Below are 24,751 nucleotides of genomic sequence, written 5' to 3' on the forward strand. Positions count from 1 at the left end.
TGCTGGGTAGTGCCTACCTGTGCATGCCCATGAGTAGCACAGCTGCCCACAGGAGTCATTTAGGGTGGAAGTGACCTTTAAAGGTCTTTTAGTTCAACCTCAACAGCCTTCAGCTTTCTCAGCCTTCACTCTCAAGAATTTCTTCTTCTTCTCCAGTCTCCATCTCTCCTCTCACAGCTCAAAGCCATTGTCCCTCATCCTGGCACTCAGCCCTTGTCCCTCCCCAGCTCTCCTGGAGCCCTTCAGGTACTGGAAGGCTGCTCTGAGGTCTCCCTGGAGCCTTCTCTTCTCCAGGCTGAACAGCCCCAACTCTCCCAGCCTGGCCCCACAGGGGAGGTTCTGCAGCCCTCTGATCATCTCCATGACCTCCTCTGGACCCTCTCCAGCAGCTCCAGCTCCTTCCTGTGCTGGGGCCCCAGAGCTGGAGGCAGTGCTGCAGGTGGGGTCTGAGCAGAGCAGAGCAGAGGGGCAGAATCCCCTCCCTGTGCTGCTGCTCTCCCTGCTCTGGCTGCAGCTCAGCACACAGCTGGCTCTGGGCTGCCAGGGACCATTGCTGGCTCCTGGGCAGTTTGTCACCAGCTGACACCCCCAAGGCCTTCTCCTCCAGGCTGCTCTCAGCCACTCCTCACCCAGCCTGGATTTGTGCTTGGCATTGCCCTGACCCAGCTGCAGGACCTTGCCCTTGGCCTTGTTGAACGTCATGAGGGTATTTTTGGGCCCAGCTCTGCACCGTGCCCAGGTGGATCCCTGCCCTGCAGCGTGCCAGCCCTGGCACACCCTGGGTGTGCTGCACCTGCTCACACTGTGCAGCACTCTCCCCCTGTGGTGTCAGCCCTGCTTTATTTCTGTCCCAGCTGGCAGATGAGTCACAGCTTCCCTGCTCCTGTGCCACCTCACCTTGGCACCTGTGACTCACCGCCAGCCGCGGCCACCCGCACCAGGCTGTGGGCACTGCCGGGCTGTGGGCACCGCCGGGCTGCGGGCACCGCCGGGCTGTGGGCACCGCCGGGCTGCGGGCACCGCCGGGCTGCGGGCACCGCCGGGCCGCGGGTACCGCCGGGCTGCGGGCACCGCCGGGCTGTGGGCACTGCCGGGCTGTGGGCACCGCCGGGCTGCGGGCACCGCCGGGCCGCGGGTACCGCCGGGCTCGGCCCCGCCGCGGGCCGGGCGCCTTGGCCAGGCTGCGGAGCCGGCCCCGGGCCGCGCTGGGAAGCAGGAGGGGAGGCTGAGCCCGCGCCGGATCCCGGGAACCAGCAGAGCTCTGCTGCTGTCCTCAGCCCACGCAGCAGCTGAGTCACGGCGGCAGGGGGGGAGAGGGCTGCAGGGAAGGGATGTAGGGAAGGGGCTGCAGGCAAGGGGTGCAGGGAAGGGATGCAGGGAAGGGGTTATAGGGAGGGGGCTGCAGGGAAGAACTGCAGGGCAGGGCTGGAGGCAGGGGCTACAGGGAGGGGGCTTCAGGCAGGGAGCTGCAGGCAGGGAGCTGTCTCCAGCGCTCTGCTCACCCAGCTTGGTCACCTCTGCTGCCATGGGCAGGCTTGGTGCTTGCTGTGGGACCTCCTGCTGCTGCTCAGCTGGCTGCAGAGGAGCAGCCTGCTTGCTGGTCAGGAAGGAGGGAAGGTGGAGGGACAGCCCAGCCTCACCTGCAGCCCCGGCAGCATCTGCACAGCTCCCTGCTGCTGCAGCCCAGGGGTCTGCTCCACACCACCCAGCAGTGCCCAAGGGGTCCGCTGCTGCTCCATACCACCCAGCAGCTGAGTGCTTGGGGCTTGCCTGCACTTCATAGATTCACAGAATGGGTTGGGTTGGAAGGGATCCCAAAGCTCAGCCAGCTCCAACCCCTGCCATGGGCAGGGACACCTCCCACCAGCCCAGGCTGCTCAAGGCCTCATCCAGCCTGGCCTTCAACACCTCCTGGCAGGAGGCAGCCACAGCCTCCCTGGGCAACCTGTGCCAGTCTCTCCCCACCCTCACTGCCAACAATTTCTTCCTCCTCTCCAGTCTCCATCTCCCCTCTCCCAGCTCAAAGCCATTGTCCCTCAGCCTGTCTCTCCCAGCCCTTGTCCAAAGTCTCTCCCCAGCTCTCCTGGAGCCCCTTCAGGTACTGGAAGGCTGCTCTGAGGCCTCCAGAAGCCTTCTCCATTGCTCACATTCTTCTCGTACTGTGCTGCCCTTGCTGTGCTCCAGCCCTGCTCACCTCTCTGCAGGCAGCCCTGTCCTTTCCCAAGAGATTCTTTCCATCCCTGTTGCACAAGCTTGCCCTTCCCATGGCAATTAGGCAGCAGAGGTCATTTCAGTCAGGCTGGTTTGGGTAGATGTAAACAAGTCCCAGTGGTGGAGTACCCTGCCACCAGCAGTTCTTCCCTGAGGGATCTGGAGTGACCTGAGGACACCTATGTGCTGGTTGCTGCAGCCCAGCTGCAGCCCTCTGTAATTAGGGAGTGTGGAGGGACACAGTGGCTGTCACCAGCCCCTGGCATCTGCAGCTGCCCACTCCTGCTGGCCACCTCGAGGGGAGCACTGCTGTGGCTGGGACTCAGGCCAGCAGATCACCCCACAGCTGGGTGCTGGCTTGGGGCAGGAGATCATAGAATCACAGAATGATCCAGGCCAGAGGGGACCTCAAAAGCTCATCCAGTCCAACCCCCTGCAGGCAGCAGGGACATCCCCAACTAGGTCAGGTTGCCCAGAGCCTCATCCAGCCTCACCTTGGATATCTCCAGGGATGGGGCCCCAACCACCTCCCTGGGCAACCTGTTGCAGTGTTCCAGCAGCCTCCTGCTGCAGAACTTGTTCCTCACATCCAATCTCAATCTGCTCTGCTCTAGTTTGAAGCCATTGTCCCTGGGCCTGTCTCTGCAGGCCTTTGCAAACAGTCTTTCTGCAGCCTTCTTGTAGCCCCTTCAGGTCCTGGCAGGCTGCTCTGAGGTCTCCCTGGAGCCTTCTCTTCTCCAGGCTGAACACCCCCAGCTCCCTCAGTCTGTCCCCAGAGCAGAGCTGCTCCAAGCCCCTGAGCATTTTCATGGCCTCCTCTGGACCCTCTGCATCAGGTCCAGGTCCTTCCTGTGTTGAGAGCTGCAGACGTGCACACAGCACTGCAGGTTTGCTCTCCCCAGAGCAGAGCAGAGCAGGCTGGCAGCATCCCCTCTGTGGTGATGCCTGCTGGGTGGGGGCTGTGCCCCTGCAGAGGCTGTGCCTGTGCCCTGCATCATCTCCCGGAAGGCTTCGTCCATGCAGCACTGGGCATGGGCACTGCATCGTCTTCCTCCCAAAGAGCTGCACACCTCAGAGGCACAGAGGGGCAGGGGCTGGAAGGAACCTCCAGAGATCCAACCCCCCTGCCAGAGCAGGGTCAGCCAGGGCAGGGCACACAGGAACACATCCAGGTGGGGATTGAAAGCCTCCAGAGCAGGAGACTCCACAGCCTCTCTGGGCAGCCTGCTCCAGGCCTCCTGCACCCTCACTGGGAAAAAATTTTTTGAGTTGGAACCTCCTGTGAGTGAGTTTCCATCCATTGCTCCTCATCCTGTCACTGGGCATCACTGAGCAGAGCCTGGCCCCATCCTGCTGCCAGCCACCCCTCAGCTATTGAGAGACATTGATCAGGTCCCCTCCTCTCAGCCTTTCCTCTCAGTAGAGGTGTTCCAGTCCCTTCAGCATCCTTGTAGCTCTCTGCTGAACTCTCTCCAGCAGATCCCTGTCCCTCTTGAACTGGGAAGCCCAGAACTGGACACAGTATTCCAGGTGTCGTCTCACCAGGGCAGAGTAGAGGGGGAGGAGAACCTCCCTTGCCCTGCTGGCCACACTCTTCATCATCCACCAAGTGTGCCTTTGGCCTTCACACAACCAGAGTGCTCTGAGCTGGAAGGGACCTTTAAAGCTCATCCAGTCCAACCCTGCAGCCAGCAGGAACATCCCCAACCAGAGCAGATTGCTCACAGCCCCAAACAACCTGACCTGCAGTGGTGCCAGGGATCTGTGAGCTCTCTGGGAAACCTGTTCCAGAGTCTCAGCACCCTCAGTGTAAACAATTCCCTCCCTTTCGGCACTCTGGATCCCTCTCTTTCAGTTCAAAGCCATATTCAGTTTAAAACCCCATCTTTGAGACTGAGTGTTGGGTTCCTAGAGAGCAGCATTTACCAAGTGACCTCCCTCTGCAAGGTGACACACAGCTGATGTCCATTTGCAGGGGAAGCAGCCTGCACCTTGGGGCTGTGTCATGTTTAAGCATTTCCCTGCTTCACACCCCAGAACCTGCTTCAAGCTGCTGGGTTGAGTTTCTAACTGGGAGGGAAAATCCTTCTGCCTTCACCCTCCAACCCTGCCAGGAAACCTGCCAGTGCTGGGAGGTTTGAGATGTCTCAGCAAGGAGACCTGGATCCACTGAGGGCTGGAGCAGGTGCAGAGAAGGCAACCAAGCTGGGGAAGGGTCTGGAGAAGAGGGCTGGGGAGGAGCAGCTGAGGGAGCTGGGGGGGTTTGGTGTGGAGAAGAGGAGGCTGAGGGAGACCTCATTGCTCTCTGCAGCTCCTGAGAGGAGGCTGGAGCCAGGTGGGGGTTGGGCTCTGCTGCCTGGTCTCAGGTGATAGAAGGAGAGGAACTGGCCTGAAATTGTGCCAGGGGAGGGTTAGGTTGGAGAGGAGGAAAAATGTCTTTGGTGCAAGAGTGGTGAGGGATTGGCAGAGGCTGCCCAGGGAGGTGGTGGAGTCCCCATGGCTGGAGGTGCTCCAGAACCCTGTGGCCATGGCTTGGTGGCCATGGTAGGGTTGGGTTGGTGTTGGACTGGGTGAGCTTGGAGGCCTTCTCCAAGCTCAACGCTGTGCTTCCATGAACCTGCTCTTTGTCCAGAGCAGATCCTGCAGGTGTCCTGCTTGGATTTGCCTCCCTGGGTGCTTCCTTCCTGCTCAGTGCCACAGGGCCAGTCCCTGTTGAGATGCCATTTCCCACATCCATTGCCTTCATCTGATCATGGTTTGAACTGCAGGTGTTGAGATCCTGGAGGTGAGACCTCTGCTCTTCCCCATGGCTTTTCTCCTGCACTCTTTGAAGGCAGAGCTGCTCCTCTGGCAGTGCTGCTTCTTGCAGGCTTGGGGTGACCTTGGCAGTGCTCTGCTGGCACAGCTGCTCACCACTGAACCCCTCAGCTTCCACCAGCCAGCCAAAAGCTGATTTTCCTCCATCCATCTTTGGTTGGCAGCCTCCTCCTCAGGCATTTAGAGATGTGCTGAGGATATTTGTGGAGCTCCCTCTGGCTCCCTGTGGCCATGGACTCGTTGGCACCAGGACTCATTGCTGAGTGAGAGCCAAGTTGCATCAGGAATTGTGCAGGGCAGCTGTGACTGAGCAGAGGTTGGTGCAGCCCTGCCTTGGGTGCCCCTTTGAGAGTCACAGACTGGCAGGGGCTGGAAGGGACCTCCAGAGAGCAACCAGTCCAACCCCCTGCCAGAGCAGGGCACCCAGGGCAGGGCACACAGGGACACATCCAGGTGGGGTTGGAAGCTCTCCAGAGAAGAGACTCCACAACCTCTCTGGGCAGCCTGCTCCAGGCCTCAGCACCCTCACACCAAAGTTTCTCCTCATGGTGAGGTGAAACCTCCTGGGTTCCAGCTTGTGCCCATTGGTGCTTGTGCTATCACTGGGCACCACCACAAAGAGCCTGCCCCCTGCTTCTTGCCCCCCACCCCTCAGCTATTGATAGCCATTGATCAGGTCCCCTTGCCAGATTTGCAGAGAACCCCTCTGAAATCATCTCACCTGCCTGGCCCCTGCAGGCAGCAGATTCCCTGTGGCACTGCTGGGAAGCTTCCAGTTTCACCCTCAAGCTTCCCACCCAGGTGGGAAATGCTGAGTGGTGTCTGAGGGAGCTGAGAGTGCCTTGCCCAGTGTCCCTCATAACTTTATTTCAGTAACCAGAGTGGAGCCCTGTGCTAGTTTGGGGCCAGACAGATCGTCTCTTGTCCCGAAAGGGACAAAAGAATGAGACTCACACAAACGGATTGGAGAGTGATGGAGAGTTTAAATGGAAAAGCAATTGGTGAAGCTACAGAGAACTACAAACTACAAAGCATAGTGACAAAGAGTATCCCAAAGCGTACAGAACCCCTCACAGAATTCCCAAAGGCTTCCCAATCCTTCCCTTCTTCCCACCTGAGGGTAAACCCAAACCCCCCAGGGCTCTTTCTTCCCCCTCCTGCTGCTAGGCAAGTCTCAGGCTGGCCGGGTCTGAGACTGCCCCCCGCTCCATCCTCCTCCTGGCATTAGGCCTAGACAGGCCTAAGAGGCCCTGAGGATACTCCCCCGGCATTACCCGATAACAGAGGACATCTCCCATGGGAGCAGAGGGAAGAAAGAGGAAGAGAATGACTCTGCAGATGGCCTTATAGGGTGCAGGACTTATGGGTAGAAATACGTCGTTTCCTGTGTCCACCCCTGTGGGTGGGCACCCAGGACACCAGAGGTGTATCTCATGCAGCAGTGGCAGGGGGCACCCAGCCTAAACTGCCACAAGCTCCCAACCCTGGCTTGGGATGGGAGGCTCTGCAGGGCTTGTCAGTGATGCTCTCTGGATCCAGAAGGTGCTGGGGTCTGAAAGTCAGACCTGGATTACAGCAGTTTTCTCCTAGCAGAGCCAGGAGGCAAATTCTGGGCTGCAGAGCTGGCAACATTGCTGCTGAAAGCCCTCAGCTAAAAGCATCCAACTCTGGAAGTATGCCAGGAGCCAACAACATCTCCTGGAGGCTGCCTCCTGGGGAGCCTTCTTTAGCGTTCTTCACCTTGCTGGAGACCCCAACAAGAGTGGAGCCTTCCTGAGAAGAGTTCTTCAGGCTCTCAGCTCAGAAGGCTTTGAGCAAAGCTGGCCAAAGGAGTTAGGCCCCCAGGCAGCCTTGCTGCCTGCCCAGCCTGAACTCCCTCCCTGCAGCTTGGGTCCTGCTGCAGCTTCAGACAATGGCCCAGGTTGGCAGGGACCTCAGAGGGCATCCACTGCAGCCCCCTGCCATGGGCAGGGACACCTGTCAGCTAGACTTGCTTGCTCAAGGCCTCATCTTCTGGTCTCGCCTTGTAAGGGATCTTAAAGCTCATCCAGTTCCAACCCCTGCCATGCCCAGGGACACCTCTCAGCCAGACTCAGCTGCCCAAGGCCTCATCCAGCCTGGCCTTCAACACCCCCCAGCAGGAGGCAGCCACAGCCTCCCTGGGCAGCCTGTGCCAGAGTCTCACCACCCTCACACCAAAGAACTTCTTCCTCAGCTCCACTCTAACCCTGCTCTGCCTCAGCTCCAAACCATTCCCCCTTGTCCTGGCTCTGGACACCCCCAGGAACAGTCTCTCTGCAGCCTTCCTGCAGGATCCCTTCAGGCACTGGCAGGCAGCTCTGAGGTCCCCCTGGAGCCTTCTCCTCTCCAGGCTGACCACCCCCAGCTCCCTCAGCCTGGCCTCACAGCAGAGCTGCTCCAGCCCTGGGATCATCCTTGTGTCCTCCTCAGATTATGCTCCTGGTTCTTCTGCCCAGCAGGGATCTCCTTGTAACTGCAGTGCTGTCTTGTCACCAGGGAAGGTTTCTCGTAGCTCTGGGATCAGGATTCTTCACCTTGCTGAAGAGCCTTGCAGCAGCTTAGTCCTGCCTTATCCCTCAGTCAGCAAACTCCTAATCCCAGCTATTCCCATCCTGCCTTGCACCTTCCAGGACTCAAGTCCTGAGGTGGCAATGGTGGTGGAATGCTCACTGTGTCCAATGGCCTTGGTGTGAAGCTTTGCTTCTCTGCTTTTGTTCTCTAAAAGGTAGAGACAAGAACAAGGGCAGGGTCCTGCACCTGGGGAGGAACAAGTCCTGCACCAGGACAGAGCAGGGCTGAGCTGCTGGAAAGCAGCTCCACGGAGAAGAACCTGGCAGTGCTGGGGGACAGGAAGTTCTGCATGGGACAGCGGTGTGCCCTGCTTGGCCAAGAAGACCAATGGGGTCCTGGGGTGCAAGAAGAAGAGTGTGGCCAGCAGGGCAAGGGAGGTTCTCCTGCCCCTCTGCTCTGCCCTGGTGAGGCCACATCTGGAGGACTGGGTCCACTTTTGGGCTCCTCAGTTTAAGAGGGACAGGGAACTACTGGAGAGAGCCCAATGGAGGTGATGAGGATGATGAAGGGACTGGAACAGTTGTGTGAGGAGGAGAAGCTGAGAGCCCTGGGGCTGGTTAGCCTGGAGAGGAGACTGAGAGGGATCTGATCAATGGCTATCAATAGCTGAGGGGAGGGGGCAAGAAGCTGGGGCCAGGCTCCTTGTGGTGGTGTGCTGTGATGAGACAAGAGGCAATGGACACAAACTGGAACCCAGGAGGTTCCACCAAACATGAGGAGAAACTGTTGGAGAGCAGTGAAGGAGGGCAGTGGGTGGGAGGTTGACCATGAGCCAGCAATGTGCTCTGGTGGCCAAGAAGGCCAAGGGCAGCCTGGGGTGGATTAGAAGGGCTGTGGTCAGTAGGTCCGGAGAGGTTCTCCTCCCTCTCTACTCTGCCCTGCTGAGGCTACATCTGGAATATTCTGTCCAGTTCTGGGCCCTCAGCTCAAGAAGGACCTCAGGGAACTGCTTGAGAGAGTCCAGCACAGAGCCCCAAAGCTGCTGCAGGCAGTGGAACATCTTCCTCATGAGGAGAGCCTGAGGGAGCTGAGGGCTCTGGAGCTTGGAGAGGAGGAGCCTGAGAGGTGACCTCATTGCTGGTGCTAAAGATGTGCAGGGGGAGTGCCCAGAGGCTGGAGCCAGGCTCTGCTGGGTGATGCCCAATGCCAGCACAAGGGGCAGTGGTGGGAGCTGAGGAAGAGGAAGTTCCATGGAAGCAGGAGGAAGAATTTTTTTCGCAGTGAGGGTGACAGAGCCCTGGAACAGACTGCCCAGGGGGGTTGTGGAGTCTCCCTCTTTGGAGACTTCCAGGCCCCACCTGGCTGTGTTCCTGGGTGGTCCTGCTGTGGCAGGGGTTGGGCTGGATGACCTCTGAAGGTCCCTTCCAACCCCTACCACTCTATGACTCTGTGATGATCTTGGTGCCAGACCTCCTTGTGTGGGTGAGTCCTCAGCAGACTGAGCTGCAAGCTCAGTGCCTCCCCATGAGTTGCTCCAGGAGCTGCTGCAGTTCCTGGGGCAGGGAGCTGGTGGCATTCAATCAGCTGTGCCCTCTGATGCTTTCTGGGGGTATTTGCCAACGTCTGGGAGCTGCCTGCCCCACATCCCACCATGCTTTGGCTTTCTGAAGGGCTTCTGCATCACACCAGCCTGTTCTCGTGGGGCACTTCCTTCTTGTTACTGCTTCCCAAAGCAGGAGGCTCTGGCAGGAGCCTGCCCAGATCAGTCTGGGTCGATGCTTTATGCAGGATGTGGAGCTCTGGTTGGACTGGGAATCCTGCAGTGCTCTGTCATGGAATCACAGAACTGTCAGGGATGGAAGGGACCCCAAGGCTCATCCAGTTCCAACCCCCTGCCATGGGCAGGGACACCTCACACCACAGCAGGTTGCTCACAGCCACATCCAGCCTGGCTGCAAAAACCTCCAGGGATGAGGCTTCCACCACCTCCCTGGGCAACCTCTGCCAGTCTCTCACCACCCTCATGGGCAAGAATCTCTTCCCAACATCCAATCTCAATCTCCTCACTTCTAGTTTTGCTCCATGCCCCCCAGTCCTATCACTCCCTGACAGCCTCAAAAGTCCCTCCCCAGCTTTCTTGGAGCCCCCCCAAGATCCTGGCAGGCCACCAGAAGGTCTCCTGGGAGCCTTCTCCTCTCCACACTGCACAACCCCAACTCTCTCAGGCTGTCTCCAGAGCAGAGCAGCTCCAGCCCTCTGCTCCTCCTCATGGCCCTTCTCTGGATACCTTCCAGTACCTCCAGAGCCTTCCTGGAAGAGAGGCTCCAGAACTGGACCCAGAGCTCCAGGTGTGGTCTGAGCAGAGTGGAGCAGAGGGGGAGAATCCCCTCCCTGGCCCTGCTGGCCACACTTCTCTGGATGCAGCCCAGGCTCTGCTTGGCTCTCTGGGCACAAGTGCTCACTGCTGGCTCCTGCTGAGCTTCTCCTCCACCAGCACCCCAAGGCCTTTTCTCCAGAGCTGCTCTCCAGCCAGTCCCTGCCCAGCCTCTATCAGTGCCTGGGATTGCCCTGACCCAGCTGCAGGATCCAGGTGCAGACTCCATGAGTGACCTCTGGTGACCACCTAATGTGGCTCCCCAAGCATGTGAGGTAATGAGATCTGAGCCATCTCAGAGGCATTTTGCTCAGGCTGCATTTGGTCCTTTTTGAGTAGCACCTGGGAGGATGAGCTCTGCAGGAGGGACACTTTGGGAAGCCTTGAGCAGCTTTGATCATGTCCTGTGCAGGGTGCTGAGCAATGCTGGGCAGATCCATGAGCCTTCCCCCAGACTGGAATAGGAGAGAACCACAGAGTCAGAGAAATGTTTGGGCTGGAGAAGGCCTCCAAGCTCACCCAGTCCAACACCAACCCAATCCCACCATGGCCACCAAACCATGGCCACAGGGTTCTGAACACCTCCAGCCGTGGGGACTGCACCACCTCCCTGGGCAGCCTCTGCCAACCCCTGACCACTCTTGCACCAAAGACATTTTTCCTCCTCTCCAACCTAACCCTCCCCTGGCACAACTTCAGGTCAGTTCCTCTCCTTCTATCACCTGAGACCAGGCAGCAGAGCCCAACCCCCACCTGGCTCCAGCCTCCTCTCAGGAGCTGCAGAGAGCAATGAGGTCTCCCTCAGCCTCCTCTTCCTCACACCAAACCCCCCCAGCTCCCTCAGCTGCTCCTCCCCAGCCCTCTTCTCCAGACCCTTCCCCACCTTCCTTGCCCTTCTCTGCACCTGCTGCAGCCTCTCAATGTCCTGGCAGTGAGGGACCCAGAGCTGAACCCAGCACTCAAGCTGTGGCCTCAGCAGTGCCCAGCCCAGGGGCACAATCCCTGCCCTGCTCCTGCTGCCCACACCACTGCTGCACCAGGCCAGGCTGCCAGCCAAGTGTGGGTAGTGCCCAGGTGTGCTGAGAGATCTGCTGCTGAGCTGCTGGTGGGGAGGGTGGGCTCTGGCCCCTGCCAGCTGGACAAAGAGGGTTTGGTCTTGGTCTTACAGCACAATGGTTTCTGCCCAAGCTTGGTTGCTGTCCTTGTTGGTGGCACTGGCAGCACAGAAGGCCAAGGGCAGCCTGGCCTGCACCCAAATCTCCAGAGATGGAGAGAGAGGATCCTGTCCCTCTGCTCTGCTCTGGGGAGACCTCACCTGCAGGGCTGTGTCCAGGTATGGAGCCCTCAACACAGGAAGGACCTGGACCTGATGGAGAACCTCCAGAGGAGGCCACAAACATAGTCAGGGGGCTGGACAGGCTGAGGGAGCTGAGGGTGTTCAGCCTGGAGAGGAGAAGGCTCCAGGCAGACCTTAGAGCAGCCTGCCAGGACCTTCCAGTGAGTTTGTCACCAAGTGACACCCCCAGGCCCTTCCCCTACTCTCCAGGCCCTGCTCTGCCAGCCTGGCTGTGTGGTGCCCAGTGCTGGGTGCAGCACAGGGAGCTCCTCACCTTCTGCCCCAGGCTGGTGCTGCCCAAGGCAGGCACTTCCCTGAGCACAGCTTGCACTGATCCAACCTTCAGCGCATTCCTGGAGCCTGCTGAAACTGATCTGCTTGCAGGGCAGGATCAGGCAGCAGGGCCACAGGAGGGCTGTGCCCACCCAGGTGCCCACACGGGAGGCAAGGTTTGGATGTTGCCTGATCTCCTTCCTTTCCTCTCCTTGCAGCTGAAGGCCTGCCCCAGGTGTATTACTTTGGACCCTGTGGGAAGTACAATGCCATGGTACTGGAGCTGCTTGGTCCTAGCCTGGAGGATTTGTTTGACCTCTGTGACAGGACATTCACGCTGAAAACGGTGCTGATGATTGCCATCCAGCTGGTGAGTAACAGTGGGCACCTGCCTGGGCACCCAGGCTGGGGCTGGCACAGAGTGAGGCTCAGGAGGCTCTGCTGATGGCAGAGACATCCACAGAGTGGTCTGGGTTAGGGCTTGTCAGAGATCTGGGCCAGACCTCCTGCCAGGGGCAGGGACACCTTGCAGTCAGTGCTCAAAGCCCCTCCCAGCCTGACCCTGAGTGCTTCCAGTCAGGAGGAGCTGGCCAGGGGCAGGCAGTGAGAGCCTGCAGCACAGAAGGCAAATCACAGCCTGGGCTGCATCCAAAGCAGCACTGCCAGCAGAGCCACAGAGGGGATTGTGCCACTGTGCTCTGCTCTGGGGAGAGCAAACCTGCAGTGCTGTGTGCAGGTCTGCAGCTCTCAACACAGGAAGGACCTGGACCTGATGCAGAGGGTCCAGAGGAGGCCATGAAAATGCTCAGGGGCTTGGAGCAGCTCTGCTCTGGGGACAGACTGAGGGAGCTGGGGGTGTTCAGCCTGGAGAAGAGAAGGCTCCAGAGAGACCTCAGAGCAGCCTGCCAGGACCTGAAGGGGCTACAAGTAGGCTGCAGAGGGACTGTTCCCAAAGGCCTGCAGAGACAGGCCCAGGGGCAATGGCTCCAAACTAGAGCAGAGCAGATTGAGATTGGATGTGAGGAACAAGTTCTGCAGCAGGAGGCTGCTGGAACACTGCAACAGGTTGGCCAGGGAGGTGGTTGGGGCCCCATCCCTGGAGACCTTCAAGGTGAGGCTGAACAGGGCCATGGGCAGCCTGATCCAGCTGGGGATGTCCCTGCTGCCTGCAGGGGGTTGGATGAGCTCTGGAGGTCCCTTCTGGCCTGGACCATTCTGTGGGTCATCCACAGCTTCTCCAGTGCCCCAGCACCCTCATCACAGAATCCCAGAATGGCTCAGGTTGGAAGGGACCTCAGAGCTCATCTCCTCCAACCCCTGCCATGCCCAGGGACACCTCTCAGCCAGACTCAGCTGCCCAAGGCCTCATCCAGCCTGGCCTTGAACACCTCCAGGCAGGAGGCAGCCACAGCCTCCCTGGGCATCCTGTGGCAGAGTCTCACCACCCTCACACCAAAGAACTTCTTCCTCAGCTCCACTCTAACCCTGCTCTGCCTCAGCTCCAAACCATTCCCCCTTGTCCTGGCTCTGGACACCCACAGGGGAAGTCCCTCTGCAGCCATCCTGCAGGATCATTCCAGGCCATGGGAGGCAGCTGAAGGGATCCTAGGAGAAGGTTGGTGAATTTTTTCCTTATGTCCAACCTCAATCTTCCAGTTTGCAAAGCTGCCTCTTGTGCTGTCCCTGCAGGCCTCAGCAAAACCTCTGTCTCCATCTTTCTTATAATAGAAGGCTTCTCAGGTCTGAGGAGCACTCTTTGAAGGTCACATTATGCTGATGAGCAAACTTGCTGCTGCTGTGGCAGAACCGGTCAAGCTGCATGCCATGGCCTTCTGTCCTGTGTCCCTCACAAGGCCCTGCTCCAGGCTACCTCCCTCTGTTTGGACACCTCCAGAACAGCTCTCTCCTTGCCCACCCCTGGCACACCCTCCCACCCTCCTACCTGTTCCACTGCTTTGGTGCCACCAGAGAGCAAAGCCTCTCAGAGTGGTGGGAGCTGAGCTCTGCTTGGCCAAGATACCAACACTGGAGGTCTCTGTCTGGGTCCAGGTTAGTCAAAGGGTAATGAATGACTAACAGCTGGAGAGTCCTAAAGGTGTGGGCAGCAGCAGCACAGAGGCCCTGACCTGCCAGAGGAGGATACAGAGTGGGAAGTGCAGAGTCCTGCACCTGGGAAGGAAGAATCAACTGCAGCAGGACAGGTTGGAAGGGGATCTGCTGGAGAGCAGCCCCAAGGAGAAGGACCTGGGAGTGCTGGTGGACAGCAAGTTCTGTATGGGACCCAATGTGCCCTGGGGGCCAAGAAGGCCAAGGGGGTCCTGGGCTGCATTCAGAGGAGTGTGGCCAGCAGGGCCAGGGAGGTTCTCCTCCCCCTCTGCTCTGCCCTGGTGAGACCTCCCCTGGAATATTGCATCCAGCTCTGGGCTCCCCAGTTCAGGAGGGACAGGGATCTTCTGGAGAGAGTCCAAGGGAGGGCTCCAAGGCTGCTGAAGGGCCTGGAGCAGTGCCTGGGGAGGAGAGGCTGAGAGCCCTGGGGCTGTTTAGTCTGGAGAGGAGAAGGCTGAGAGGAATCTGATCAATGTCTGTCAATAGGGGGCTGGGGGTCAGGAGGGAAGGGACAGGGACAGCCTCTGCTCACTGTGCCCTGGGATAGAACAAGAGGCAATGGATGGAAAGTGCAGCACAGGAGGTTCCACCTCAACAGGAGGAGAAACTTCTTCCCTGTGAGGGTCCCAGAGCCCTGGAGCAGGCTGCCCAGAGAGGTTGTGGAGGTTTTACATCCAGACAGTTCTCCTGGCTGAGGGAGGTGGAGGCTGCGTGCCTCTTCCAGAAGAAGAGCCTGGCCTGGGCTCTTTCCAGCTGAGATGACACAGTAGGAAGGTCAGCAATGGGCTGGGCCACACAGCCCCCAGCTGGGTCCCTGCATGTTCCTCCTGGTCTTCCTCCTGGTGTTCAGAGTGGGGCAGCACTAACCCAGCACAGCTCTTGGGCCTTCCATAGCCCTCAGTGAAGTCCTGCACTGGAGGAGTCCTTCGCTTCCCTTCTCTGGTGGAAGTCCTCCAGCTCTGGTGCTGCTGTACCTTCTGCATCTTCACCTTGCTCTGCCCAGAGCATGGCCCTGGAACTGCTTCCCCTAGCCTCCACCTGCAGCTGGACAGCCCAGAGGGTGGATGTGCTACGAAGCAGAGCATGGCAGCTACCAAGGTGGCCTCTAATGCCAGGCCCTGAGGCACATCAGTCAGAAGTCATCTCAGGGCCTCAGGACTTGGTGTTAGGGCTGCAGGAGAAGGATCTCCACTCTGGCTTCAGTTGTTTCCTCTGGGCCACGTCCAGTGTGTGATGCTCACTGCCAGCTCAGCTTTGGCAGCAGTGAAGCTTCTTGGCAGTGCTTGCTGTAGGAGACAGGATCTGCTGACAGCAATCTGGACCAAGTCATGGTGAAAGGTTTAGTGACTGGTGACCATCAAGAGCATCTTGTGGAGGAGACCCCAGATCAGCCTTGGAACAGGAGGGATTTTGGATCTGCTCTGCTCTGTGTTCAGTTCTGGATCTGAGCTGATCGGTGTCCAAGCAGGTGATGTGTGGAAGAAGGACTCAGATCGATCAGGAGGCTCTGGAGGTGGGACTGCCACCAGATCAGATCTTGTTTTGGAGGAGAAGGGTTTGTCCCACTTGCTTCCTGGGCAGGAGGAAGGGAATGACAGCCAGGAGTTCCTTTGGCCTCTGGTTAAATGTCACAGCCCTGCCCCCAGGCCTGTGCCGTGCCCCAGGGCTCCTGCTGCCTGCAGGGGATGCTCTGCCCTGCTGGGGGTTCCTCTGACATCTCATGGTCACCAGCTCCCCATCCCCACCACTCATGGTCACCAGCTCCCCATCACCAGCAGCTCTGAGTGGGACAAGCACCTTGCTCAGTGATCAAGGCATGGAGACCCCTGCAGGAAGCACCTTGCTGGCTTGGAGGGTGTCCTGCAGCCATTGCTGTCTGCATGCAGCTCTCCCAGCAGCACCTCACAAAGCATCCAGGCAGGGTGGAAGTAGAGGGGAAGGAAGATGAGAGACCCAGGAGCATCTGTGGGGGCAAACAGGGCTCTGAGTTAGTGCCTGAGGATGCCCAAGTGCTGCGGGAGGGCATGGGACCCTCTGCCCCCTTGGCTGTCCTGGAGCCATGAGTTGTGAAGGACCAAACCAAAGAGGCTGTTCTCAGCTCCTGGCATTGCTGTTGGCATCTCCAACAAGGGAGCCCTGCTGGGAGCAGGGATGGGACTGATTGGGTCCTGGATCTCTCTGCTGGGAAGAAGGACTGAGAGTGTGGAGAGGAGAAGACTGAGAGGGGACCTGATTGATGTCTATCCTTAGCTGAGGGGTGGGGGTCAGCAGGATGGGGCCAGGCAGGGCCAGTGGACACAAACTCAACCACAGGAGGTTCCATCTCAGCATGAGGAGAAACTTCTTTGGTGTGAGGGTGCTAAGGCCAGAAGCAGGCTGCCCAGAGAGGTTGTGGAGTATCCTCTGGAGAGCCTCCAACCCCCCCTGGCTGTGTCCCTGTGTGACCTGCCCTGGGGGACCCTGCTCTGACAGGGGGGTTAGACTTCATCCCTGGAAGTCCCTTCCTACCTCTCCCATTCTGTGTTTCTGTGATCTGTACAGAGAGGGAGTCACAGACTGGTACCTCAGAGGCCATCCAGTTCCAAGCCCTTGCCTGGATTTGCCAGCTGGAATGGGGCTGTTAGGCCAAGAAGACAAAGAGCAGCTGGGGGCCTAGCAGCCCAACAGTTCTCATGGTGGAGCCAAGGAGGGCAGCTGGCAGCCCTGCCCGTGGGGGTACTGCTGGGGACAGGCTGGCTTGGGGATCAGAGAGTGGCTCAGGTTGGAAGGGGCCTCAGAGGTCATCCCCTCCAAGCTCCCTGTCAAGGGCAGGGACACCTCCCCACAAGATCAGCTTGCCCAAGGCCTCCAGAGCTCCCCCTGCCCTGCAGCACTGCTGACCCCCCCAGAGAGCTGCAGCCCCTGGCTCCCCCTGCAGCTGTTGCCCGGCCCTGCTGGAGTCAGGCTGTGAGCTGCAGCACAGTAGAGCTGCAGTGACCTCTGTGGTCTGAGCTCCTCAGTGCACAGCCTGCCCTGGGGGGAGAGCTTGGCAGTGCCTGCAGGTGCCTGAGGGCAAAGGGCCTGGCCACAGAAGCTTCAAAAAACCACCAGGCCCTGCGAGACTGGAGCCAGGGCAGCCATCAGGAGGAGATATTTCCATCAGTGCTACAGACAGAGGGATTCAGGCACCAGCAGCAGTGTGCAGATGGCATCAAGGTGCTGTCCATACACCAGAGGGACAGGAGGGCATCCAGAGGGACCTGGACAGGCTGCAGAGGTGGTGCCCAGGGGAACCTCATGAGGTTCAACAAGAGCAAGGGCAGGTCCTGCACCTGGGCTGAACAATCCTCACTGTCAGTACAGGCTGGGGGAGGAGGGGAGAGAAAACAGCCCTGGGGAAAAGGCCTTGGGGGTGCTGGTGGTGAGAAGCTGGCCAGGGGCAGGCAGTGAGAGCCTGCAGCACAGAAGGCAAATCACAGCCTGGGCTGCATCCAAAGCAGTGTGGCCAGAGATGGAGAGAGAGGATCCTGCCCCTCGGCTCTGCTCTGGGGAGACCAAACCTGCAGTGCTGTGTCCAGCTATGGGACCCCCAACACAGGAAGGACCTGGACCTGATGGAGAGGGCCCGGAAGAGGCCACAAAGATGATCAGGGGGCTGGAGAACCTCTGCTATGGGAACAGGCTGAGGGAGCTGGGGGTGTTCTGCCTGGAGAAGAGAAGGCTCCAGGGAGACCTCAGAGCATCCTGCCAGGACCTGAGGGGGGCTAGAGGGAGGCTGCAGAGGGACTGTTCCCAAAGGCCGGCAGGGACAGGTCCAGGGGCAATGGCTTCAAACTAGAGCAGAGCAGACTGAGATTGGATGTGAGGAACAAGTTCTGCAGCAGGAGGCTGCTGGAACACTGCAACAGGTTGCCCAGGGAGGTGGTTGGGGCCCCATCCCTGGAGATCTTCAAGGTGAGGCTGGATGAGGCCCTGGGCAACCTTATCCAGTTGGGGATGTCCCTGCTGGCTGCAGGGGGCTTGGACTGGATGAGCTTTTGAGGTCCCTTCCAGCTCAGACCATTCTATGATTCACCTGATCTGCACTGAAACCCTGGAAAGGAAATGGAAAGGTCATCAGTGAAATGGAGCTGTGAAGGGTTTCCAGTTGGGATCATCTGCTGGGTTAGGAGCTCAAAGGAGACCTCTGGAGACCTCACCTGTGATAGATTTTCTGTTAGAGAATCAGGGAGTTGGTTAGACAGGGAAGGACCTTCCAGGTCCTTGAGTCCAAGCATTATCTGACTGCCAAGCCTGGTGCTAAGCCATGGCCCTCAGCATGACATCCCCACAGCTCTGAAAGCCCTCTGGGGATGGAGACTGCATTGCTGCTCTGGGCAGCCTGGGCCAGGCCTTGGCAACCCTACTGGGGAGGAAATTGTTCCTCATGCCCAAATTAAACCTCCCCTGGAGCAACTTGAGGCCATTTCCTCTCCTCCTGTCCCTTGTTCCTTGGGAGCAGAGCCCAACCCCCACCTGGCTCCAGCCTCCTCTCAGGAGCTGCAGAGAGCAATGAGGTCTCCCTCAGCCTCCTCTTCTCCACACCAAACACCCCCAGCTCCCTCAGCTGCTCCTCCCCAGCCCTCTTCTCCAGACCCTTCCCCACCTTTCTTGCCCTTCTCTGCACCTGCTGCAGCCTCTCAATGTCCTTCTGGCAGTGAGGAGCCCAGAGCTGAACCTAGCACTCAAGCTGTGGCCTCAGCAGTGCCCAGCCCAGGGGCACAATCCCTGCCCTGCTCACACCATTGCTGCTCCAGGCCAGGCTGATGGTGGCCTCCTTGCCCACTTGGGCACTGCTGGCTCAGCTCCAGATGCTGGCACCCAGCACCCCCAGGGCCTTCTCTGCTGGGCAGTTTCCAGCCACTCTGCCCCAGCCTGCAGTCTCCATGGGGTTGTTGTGCCCCAAGAGCAGGTCCCAGTCCTTGGCCTTGGTGAACCTCATCCCATTGGCCCCAGGCCATGGATCCAGCCTGGCCAGGTCCCAGTGATGAGCATCTCATTAATCTCATCCTCATCTCATTAATGATCAGCCTCTGTCTGAGGTGCCTTGGCAGAGGGCAGTCACCCTGCACCACCTCCCAGGTGTGGAACTGCTCTTTTACCTTCCGTTCTCCATCTTTCTGCCACAACAAAGCCAGGCAGAAGCTGGGAAAGCCTCCAGCCCTTCCTGTTGCCCAAGGAAGGAGATGAATTCTTGTTTGTAGCCAGAGCTGAGGGTTGTGAAGCTTCTCTCTGCCCAGAAAGCTCCCTCCATGGAAAAACTGGCACAGCTGAGACAACAGCAGATGGGTTGAGGGAGGAAGGTGGTGAGACACAGAGCAACGAGGGAAGGCTGTGGGCAGAAGGAGAGCTGCTGGGAACTGGCTGAGAGTGTTTGAAATATCTGCAAAAAGGCTGCAGGAGCTGGGGATGCAGGCAGGGAGCACAGCTTGGGGGAGCAGAGAGAAGAGGACAAATTCCTCTTCCACCTCTCCCTGCCAGGGGCTGACCCTGCTCCCATCACAGCCAGGCTGCCTTGGTTGCCTCTCTCTGGTGCTGAGCTTCTCACAGAGCCTGGCTGGGGGATCCAGGTTGGTTTAAAGGTTGGACCAGGCCCTTGGGGGCCCTTCACAGAATCACAGAATGGGAGGGGTTGGAAGGGACTTGTGGAGATGATCATCAAACCCAAGCCCCTGCAGAGCAGCACCACCCAGGGCAGCTCACACAGCAACACAACCAGGGGGGGTTGGAAGCTTTCCAGAGAAGGAGACTCCACAACCTCTCTGGGCAGCCTGCTCCAGGCCTCCAGCACCCTCACACCAAAGAACTTTCTCCTCATGCTGAGGTGGAACCTCCGGTGGTTGAGTTTCCATCCACTGCCCCTCCTCCTGTCACTGGGCAGCACTGAGCAGGGCCTGGCCCCATCCTGCTGCCAGCCACCCCTCAGCTATTGACAGACACTGATCAGGTCCCCTCTCAGCCTTCTCTCCGAACTGAACAGCCTCAGGCCTCTCAGCCTTTCCTCCTAAGTCCCTTTCCCCTCCAGTCCCCTCACAGCTCTCTGTTGGACTCTCTCCAGCAGCTCTCAGTCCCTCCTGAACTGGGGAGCCCAGAACTGGGCACAGTATTGCAGATGGGCAGAGCAGGTCCTGTGCCCTGCTGGCCACACTCTTCCTACTGCACCTCAGGATCCCATTGGCCTTCTAGGCCACCAGGGCACATTGCTGGTCATGCAGAACTTCTTACCAGCCAGCACCCCCAGGTCCTCCTCTGGAGCAGCTCTCCAGCAGGTCAGCCCTGCCCTGTCCTGCTGCAGAGGTTGTTCCTGGCATTCTGTGGTTCTGTGCTGAGCTGATGCCATCTCTGCTGCCTTGCCAGAGGTGATGTGCTCAGCATTGGGGAGGCCACCTCCAGTGCTGTGTTCAGCTCTGGGCCCTCACCCCAGGAAGGACATTGAGGAGCTGGAGCAGGTCCAGAGCAGGGCAGCAAGGCTGGAGCAGGGCCTGGAGCCCCTGGGCTAGAGGAGGGGCTGAGGGAGCTGGGGGTGTTCAGGCTGGAGAGGAAGGAGGCTGAGGGGGACCTCCTTGCTCTCTGCAGCTGCCTGTGGGGAGGTTGCAGTGAGGAGGGGGCAGCCTCTGCTCCTTGCTACCTCTCTCCTCTGCCCTGCTGAGACCACATCTGGAGTGTTGTGTCCAGTTTGGGGCTCCCCAGTTCAAGAGAGACAGAGACCTGCTGGAGAAGCTCCAACAGAAGCTATGAGGATGATTTGGGGACTTGAGCATCTCCCCTATGGGGAGAGACTGAGAGCCCTGGGGCTGTTTAGTGTGTAGAGGAGAAGGCTGAGAGGGATCTGATCAATGGCTATCAATAGCTGAGGGGTGGGGGTCAGGAGGAGGGGGCCAGGCTCTGCTGGGTGGTGCACAGTGATAGGACAAGGAGCAATGGGTTCAAACTAGAACATAGAAGGTTTCAGCTCAACATGAGGAGAAACTTCTTTACAGTGAGGGTGCTGGAGCCCTGGAGCAGGATGCCCAGGGGGGTTGTGGAGTCTCCTTCTCTGGAGCCTTTCCAACCCCACCTGGGTGTATGCCTGTGCAGACTCTCCTAAGTGATCCTGCTCTGGCAGGGGGTTGGACCTGAGGATCTCTGGAGGTCCCTCACAGTCTCTGATACACTGTGAGACTGTGAAGAGACACAAGCAGAGGAAATGGTTCCAGGCTGGCCCAGGGGAGGCTCAGGCTGGAGCTCAGGAAATGTTTCTGCACTGGAAGGGCTCTCAGACACTGGAAGAGGCTGCCCAGGGCAGTGCTGGAGTCACCATCCCTGGGGGTGTTCCAGCAGGGATGCCCTGGTGCTTAGGGACATGGTTACCAAACCATGAAGGATGGACTGGATGAGCTTGGAGGGCTCTCCATGTAAACATGGGGAACAATTGTTTCACTGTGAGGGTGCTGGAGGCCTGGAGCAGGCTGCCCAGAGGGATCATGGAGTCTCCTTCTCTGGAGATATTCAAGCCCTGCCTGGCTGTGTTCCTGTGTGCCCTGCCCTGGGTGCCCCTGCTCTGGCAGGGGGGGTATGATCTCTGGAGGTCCCTTGCAGCCCCTGGCACGCTGTGGTTCTGTGGTTCTCAGACATGGGAAGAGGCTACCCAGGGCAGTACCGCAGTCAGCACCCCGGGGTGGATGGGAGCCGGTTCGGTGCCACCCCCGTGGCGCTGGGGGCAGGATGGGTCTGGGGGGTGCCAGGGGTCCGCGTGGGGGCACGGGGAGCGGTGGGCAGCAAGGCCTGGGTGCTGTGTTGCAGATCTCCAGGATGGAGTACGTGCATTCCAAGAACCTCATCTACCGCGACGTCAAGCCTGAGAACTTCCTGATCGGCAGGCAGGGCAACAAGAAGGAGCACATCATCCACATCATTGACTTTGGCCTGGCCAAGGAGTACATCGACCCCGAGACCAAGAAACACATCCCCTACCGGGAGCACAAGAGCCTGACGGGCACCGCCAGATACATGTCCATCAACACCCACCTGGGCAAAGGTCTGTGTGCCAGCGGGGCTGCCCGACACTGCCTGCGCTGCCCAGCGCCAGCCATGCCCGACACCTGCCCTGCCTGACACCTGCCCTGCCCTACACCTGCCCTGCCTGACACCTGTCCTGCCCGACACCTGTCCTGCCCGACACCTGCCCTGCCCCACACCTGCCCTGCCCGACACCTGTCCTGCCCGACACCTGCCCTGCCCGACACCTGCCCTGCCCTGCCCGACACCTGCCCTGCCCGACACCTGCCCTGCCTGACACCTGCCCTGCCTGACACCTGCCCTGCCCTACACCTGCCCTGCCTGACACCTGTCCTGCCCTACACCTGCCCTGCCCGACACCTGCCCTGCCCGACACCTGCCCTGCCCTACACCTGCCCTGCCCTACACCTGCCCTGCCCGACACCTGCCCTGCCCTACACCTGCCCTGCCCGACACCTGCCCTGCCTGACACCTGCCCTGCCCTACACCTGCCCTGCCCTACACCTGTCCTGCCCGACACCTGCCCTGCCCGACACCTGCCCTGCCTGACACCTGCCCTGCCCTACACCTGCCCTGCCTGACACCTGTCCTGCCCGACACCTGCCCTGCCCGACACCTGCCCTGCCCGACACCTGCCCTGCCCTGCGACACCTGCCCTGCCCGACACCTGCCCTGCCTGACACCGGCCCTGCCTGACACCTGCCCTGCCCTACACCTGCCCTGCCTGACACCTGCCCTGCCCTACACCTGCCCTGCCCGACACCTGCCCTGCCTGACACCTGTCCTGCCCGACACCTGCCCTGCCCGACACCTGCCCTGCCCTACACCTGCCCTGCCTGACACCTGCCCTGCCTGACACCTGCCCTGCCCGACACCTGCCCTGCCCGACACCTGCCCTGCCTGACACCTGCCCTGCCCTACACCTGCCCTGCCCGACACCTGCCCTGCCTGACACCTGTCCTGCCCGACACCTGCCCTGCCTGACACCTGTCCTGCCTGACACCTGCCCTGCCCGACACCTGCCCTGCCTGACACCTGTCCTGCCTGACATCTGTCCTGCCCGACACCTGCCCTGCCCCACACCTGCCCTGCCTGACACCTGCCCTGCCCGACACCTGTCCTGCCTGACACCTGCCCTGCCCGACACCTGCCCTGCCTGACACCTGCCCTGCCCTACACCTGTCCTGCCTGACACCTGCCCGGCCCGACACCTGCCCTGCCCTACACCTGTCCTGCCTGACACCTGCCCTGCCCGACACCTGCCCTGCCTGACAGCTGCCCTGCCCGACACCTGCCCTGCCCTACACCTGCCCTGCCCTACACCTGTCCTGCCCTACACCTGTCCTGCCTGACACCTGCCCTGCCTGACACCTGCCCTGCCTGACACCTGCCCTGCCCGACACCTGTCCTGCCTGACACCTGTCCTGCCCGACACCTGCCCTGCCCTACACCTGCCCTGCCCTACACCTGCCCTGCCCGACACCTGTCCTGCCCGACACCTGCCCTGCCCTACACCTGCCCTGCCTGACACCTGCCCTGCCTGACACCTGCCCTGCCCTACACCTGCCCTGCCCGACACCTGCCCTGCCCTACACCTGCCCTGCCTGACACCTGCCCTGCCCGACACCTGCCCTGCCCTACACCTGCCCTGCTCTACACCTGTCCTGCCTGACACCTGCCCTGCCCTACACCTGCCCTGCCCGACACCTGTCCTGCCTGACACCTGTCCTGCCTGACACCTGCCCTGCCCTACACCTGCCCTGCCCTACACCTGCCTGCCTGACACCTGCCCTGCCTGACACCTGCCCTGCCCTACACTGTCCTGCCTACACCTGTCCTGCCTGACACCTGCCCTGCCCTACACCTGCCCTGCCTGACACCTGTCCTGCCCTACACCTGTCCTGCCTGACACCTGCCCTGCCCGACACCTGCCCTGCCCGACACCTGCCCTGCTCTACACCTGTCCTGCCCGACACCTGCCCTGCCCGACACCTGCCTTGCCCTACACCTGCCCTGCCCTACACCTGCCCTGCCCGACACCTGCACTGTCTGACACCTGCCCTGCCCTACACCTGCCCTGCCTGACACCTGCCCTGCCCTACACCTGCCCTGCCCTACACCTGTCCTGCCCTACACCTGCCCTGCCCGACACCTGCCCTGCTCTACACCTGTCCTGCCCGACACCTGCCCTGCCCGACACCTGCCTTGCCCTACACCTGCCCTGCCCTACACCTGCCCTGCCCGACACCTGCACTGTCTGACACCTGCCCTGCCCTACACCTGCCCTGCCTGACACCTGCCCTGCCCTACACCTGCCCTGCCCTACACCTGTCCTGCCCTACACCTGCCCTGCCCGACACCTGCCCTGCCTGACACCTGTCCTGCCTGACACCTGCCCTGCCCGACACCTGCCCTGCCCTACACCTGTCCTGCCCTACACCTGCCCTGCCTGACACCTGCCCTGCCCTACACCTGCCCTGCCCTACACCTGTCCTGCCCTACACCTGCCCTGCCCTACACCTGCCCTGCCCGACACCTGTCCTGCCCTACACCTGTCCTGCCCTACACCTGCCCTGCCTGACACCTGCCCTGCCCTACACCTGCCCTGCCCTACACCTGCCCTGCCCTGCCCGACACCTGCCCTGCCCTGCCTGACACCTGCCCTATCCGACACCTGCCCTGTCCAACACCGCCTGCCCTGCCCACCCACAGCTCCACACACACACCAACAGCCTGTCCATGCCAGGGTCACCAAGTTCCACCTCAGGATCACCAAGTCCCACCTCAGGATCACCAAGTCTGACCTCAAGGTCACCAAGTCCAACCCTCGGGTCACCAAGTCTGACCTCAGAGTCCCCAAGCCCAACCATTAACCCTACTCTACAAGGGTCACCCCTAAACCACAGCCCCAAGCACCACATCCAAACTACCTTGACACCCCCTCCAGGGCTGGGGACTCCACCACCTCCCTGGGCAGCCAACTCCAATCCTTGACCACTCTTGCCCTGAGGAGATGTTTCCTGCTGTGCAGTCTGGAGCCCCATGCTGGTCTTTGCAGCAGGGAGGCTTGTGGGGGTGGTTCTTTC

The 24,751-nt window shown here is 60.1% G+C and overlaps 1 protein-coding gene across 10 annotated transcripts in view; it reads left to right on the top strand.

The window, feature by feature from the left end:
• The window catches only part of CSNK1G1 (casein kinase 1 gamma 1), a 65,915-nt gene that overhangs the window by 12,763 nt on the left and 28,401 nt on the right, over positions 1-24,751 (top strand). For 6 of the 10 annotated variants that reach the window (XM_054388246.1, XM_054388248.1, XM_054388247.1 and 3 more), the window contains exons 4-5: positions 11,762-11,913; positions 21,450-21,684. In XM_054388246.1, the coding sequence (XP_054244221.1) occupies positions 11,762-11,913; positions 21,450-21,684 (387 nt within the window). Of the gene's footprint in view, positions 1-7,694; positions 7,704-11,761; positions 11,914-21,449; positions 21,685-24,751 lie in introns of all 10 variants that reach the window. The other 4 variants (XM_054388252.1, XM_054388251.1, XM_054388256.1 and 1 more) reach the window with 1 other exon arrangement.

This window comes from Indicator indicator, chromosome 16 (assembly GCF_027791375.1).
Source record: "Indicator indicator isolate 239-I01 chromosome 16, UM_Iind_1.1, whole genome shotgun sequence".
Lineage (NCBI taxonomy): Eukaryota > Metazoa > Chordata > Aves > Piciformes > Indicatoridae > Indicator > Indicator indicator.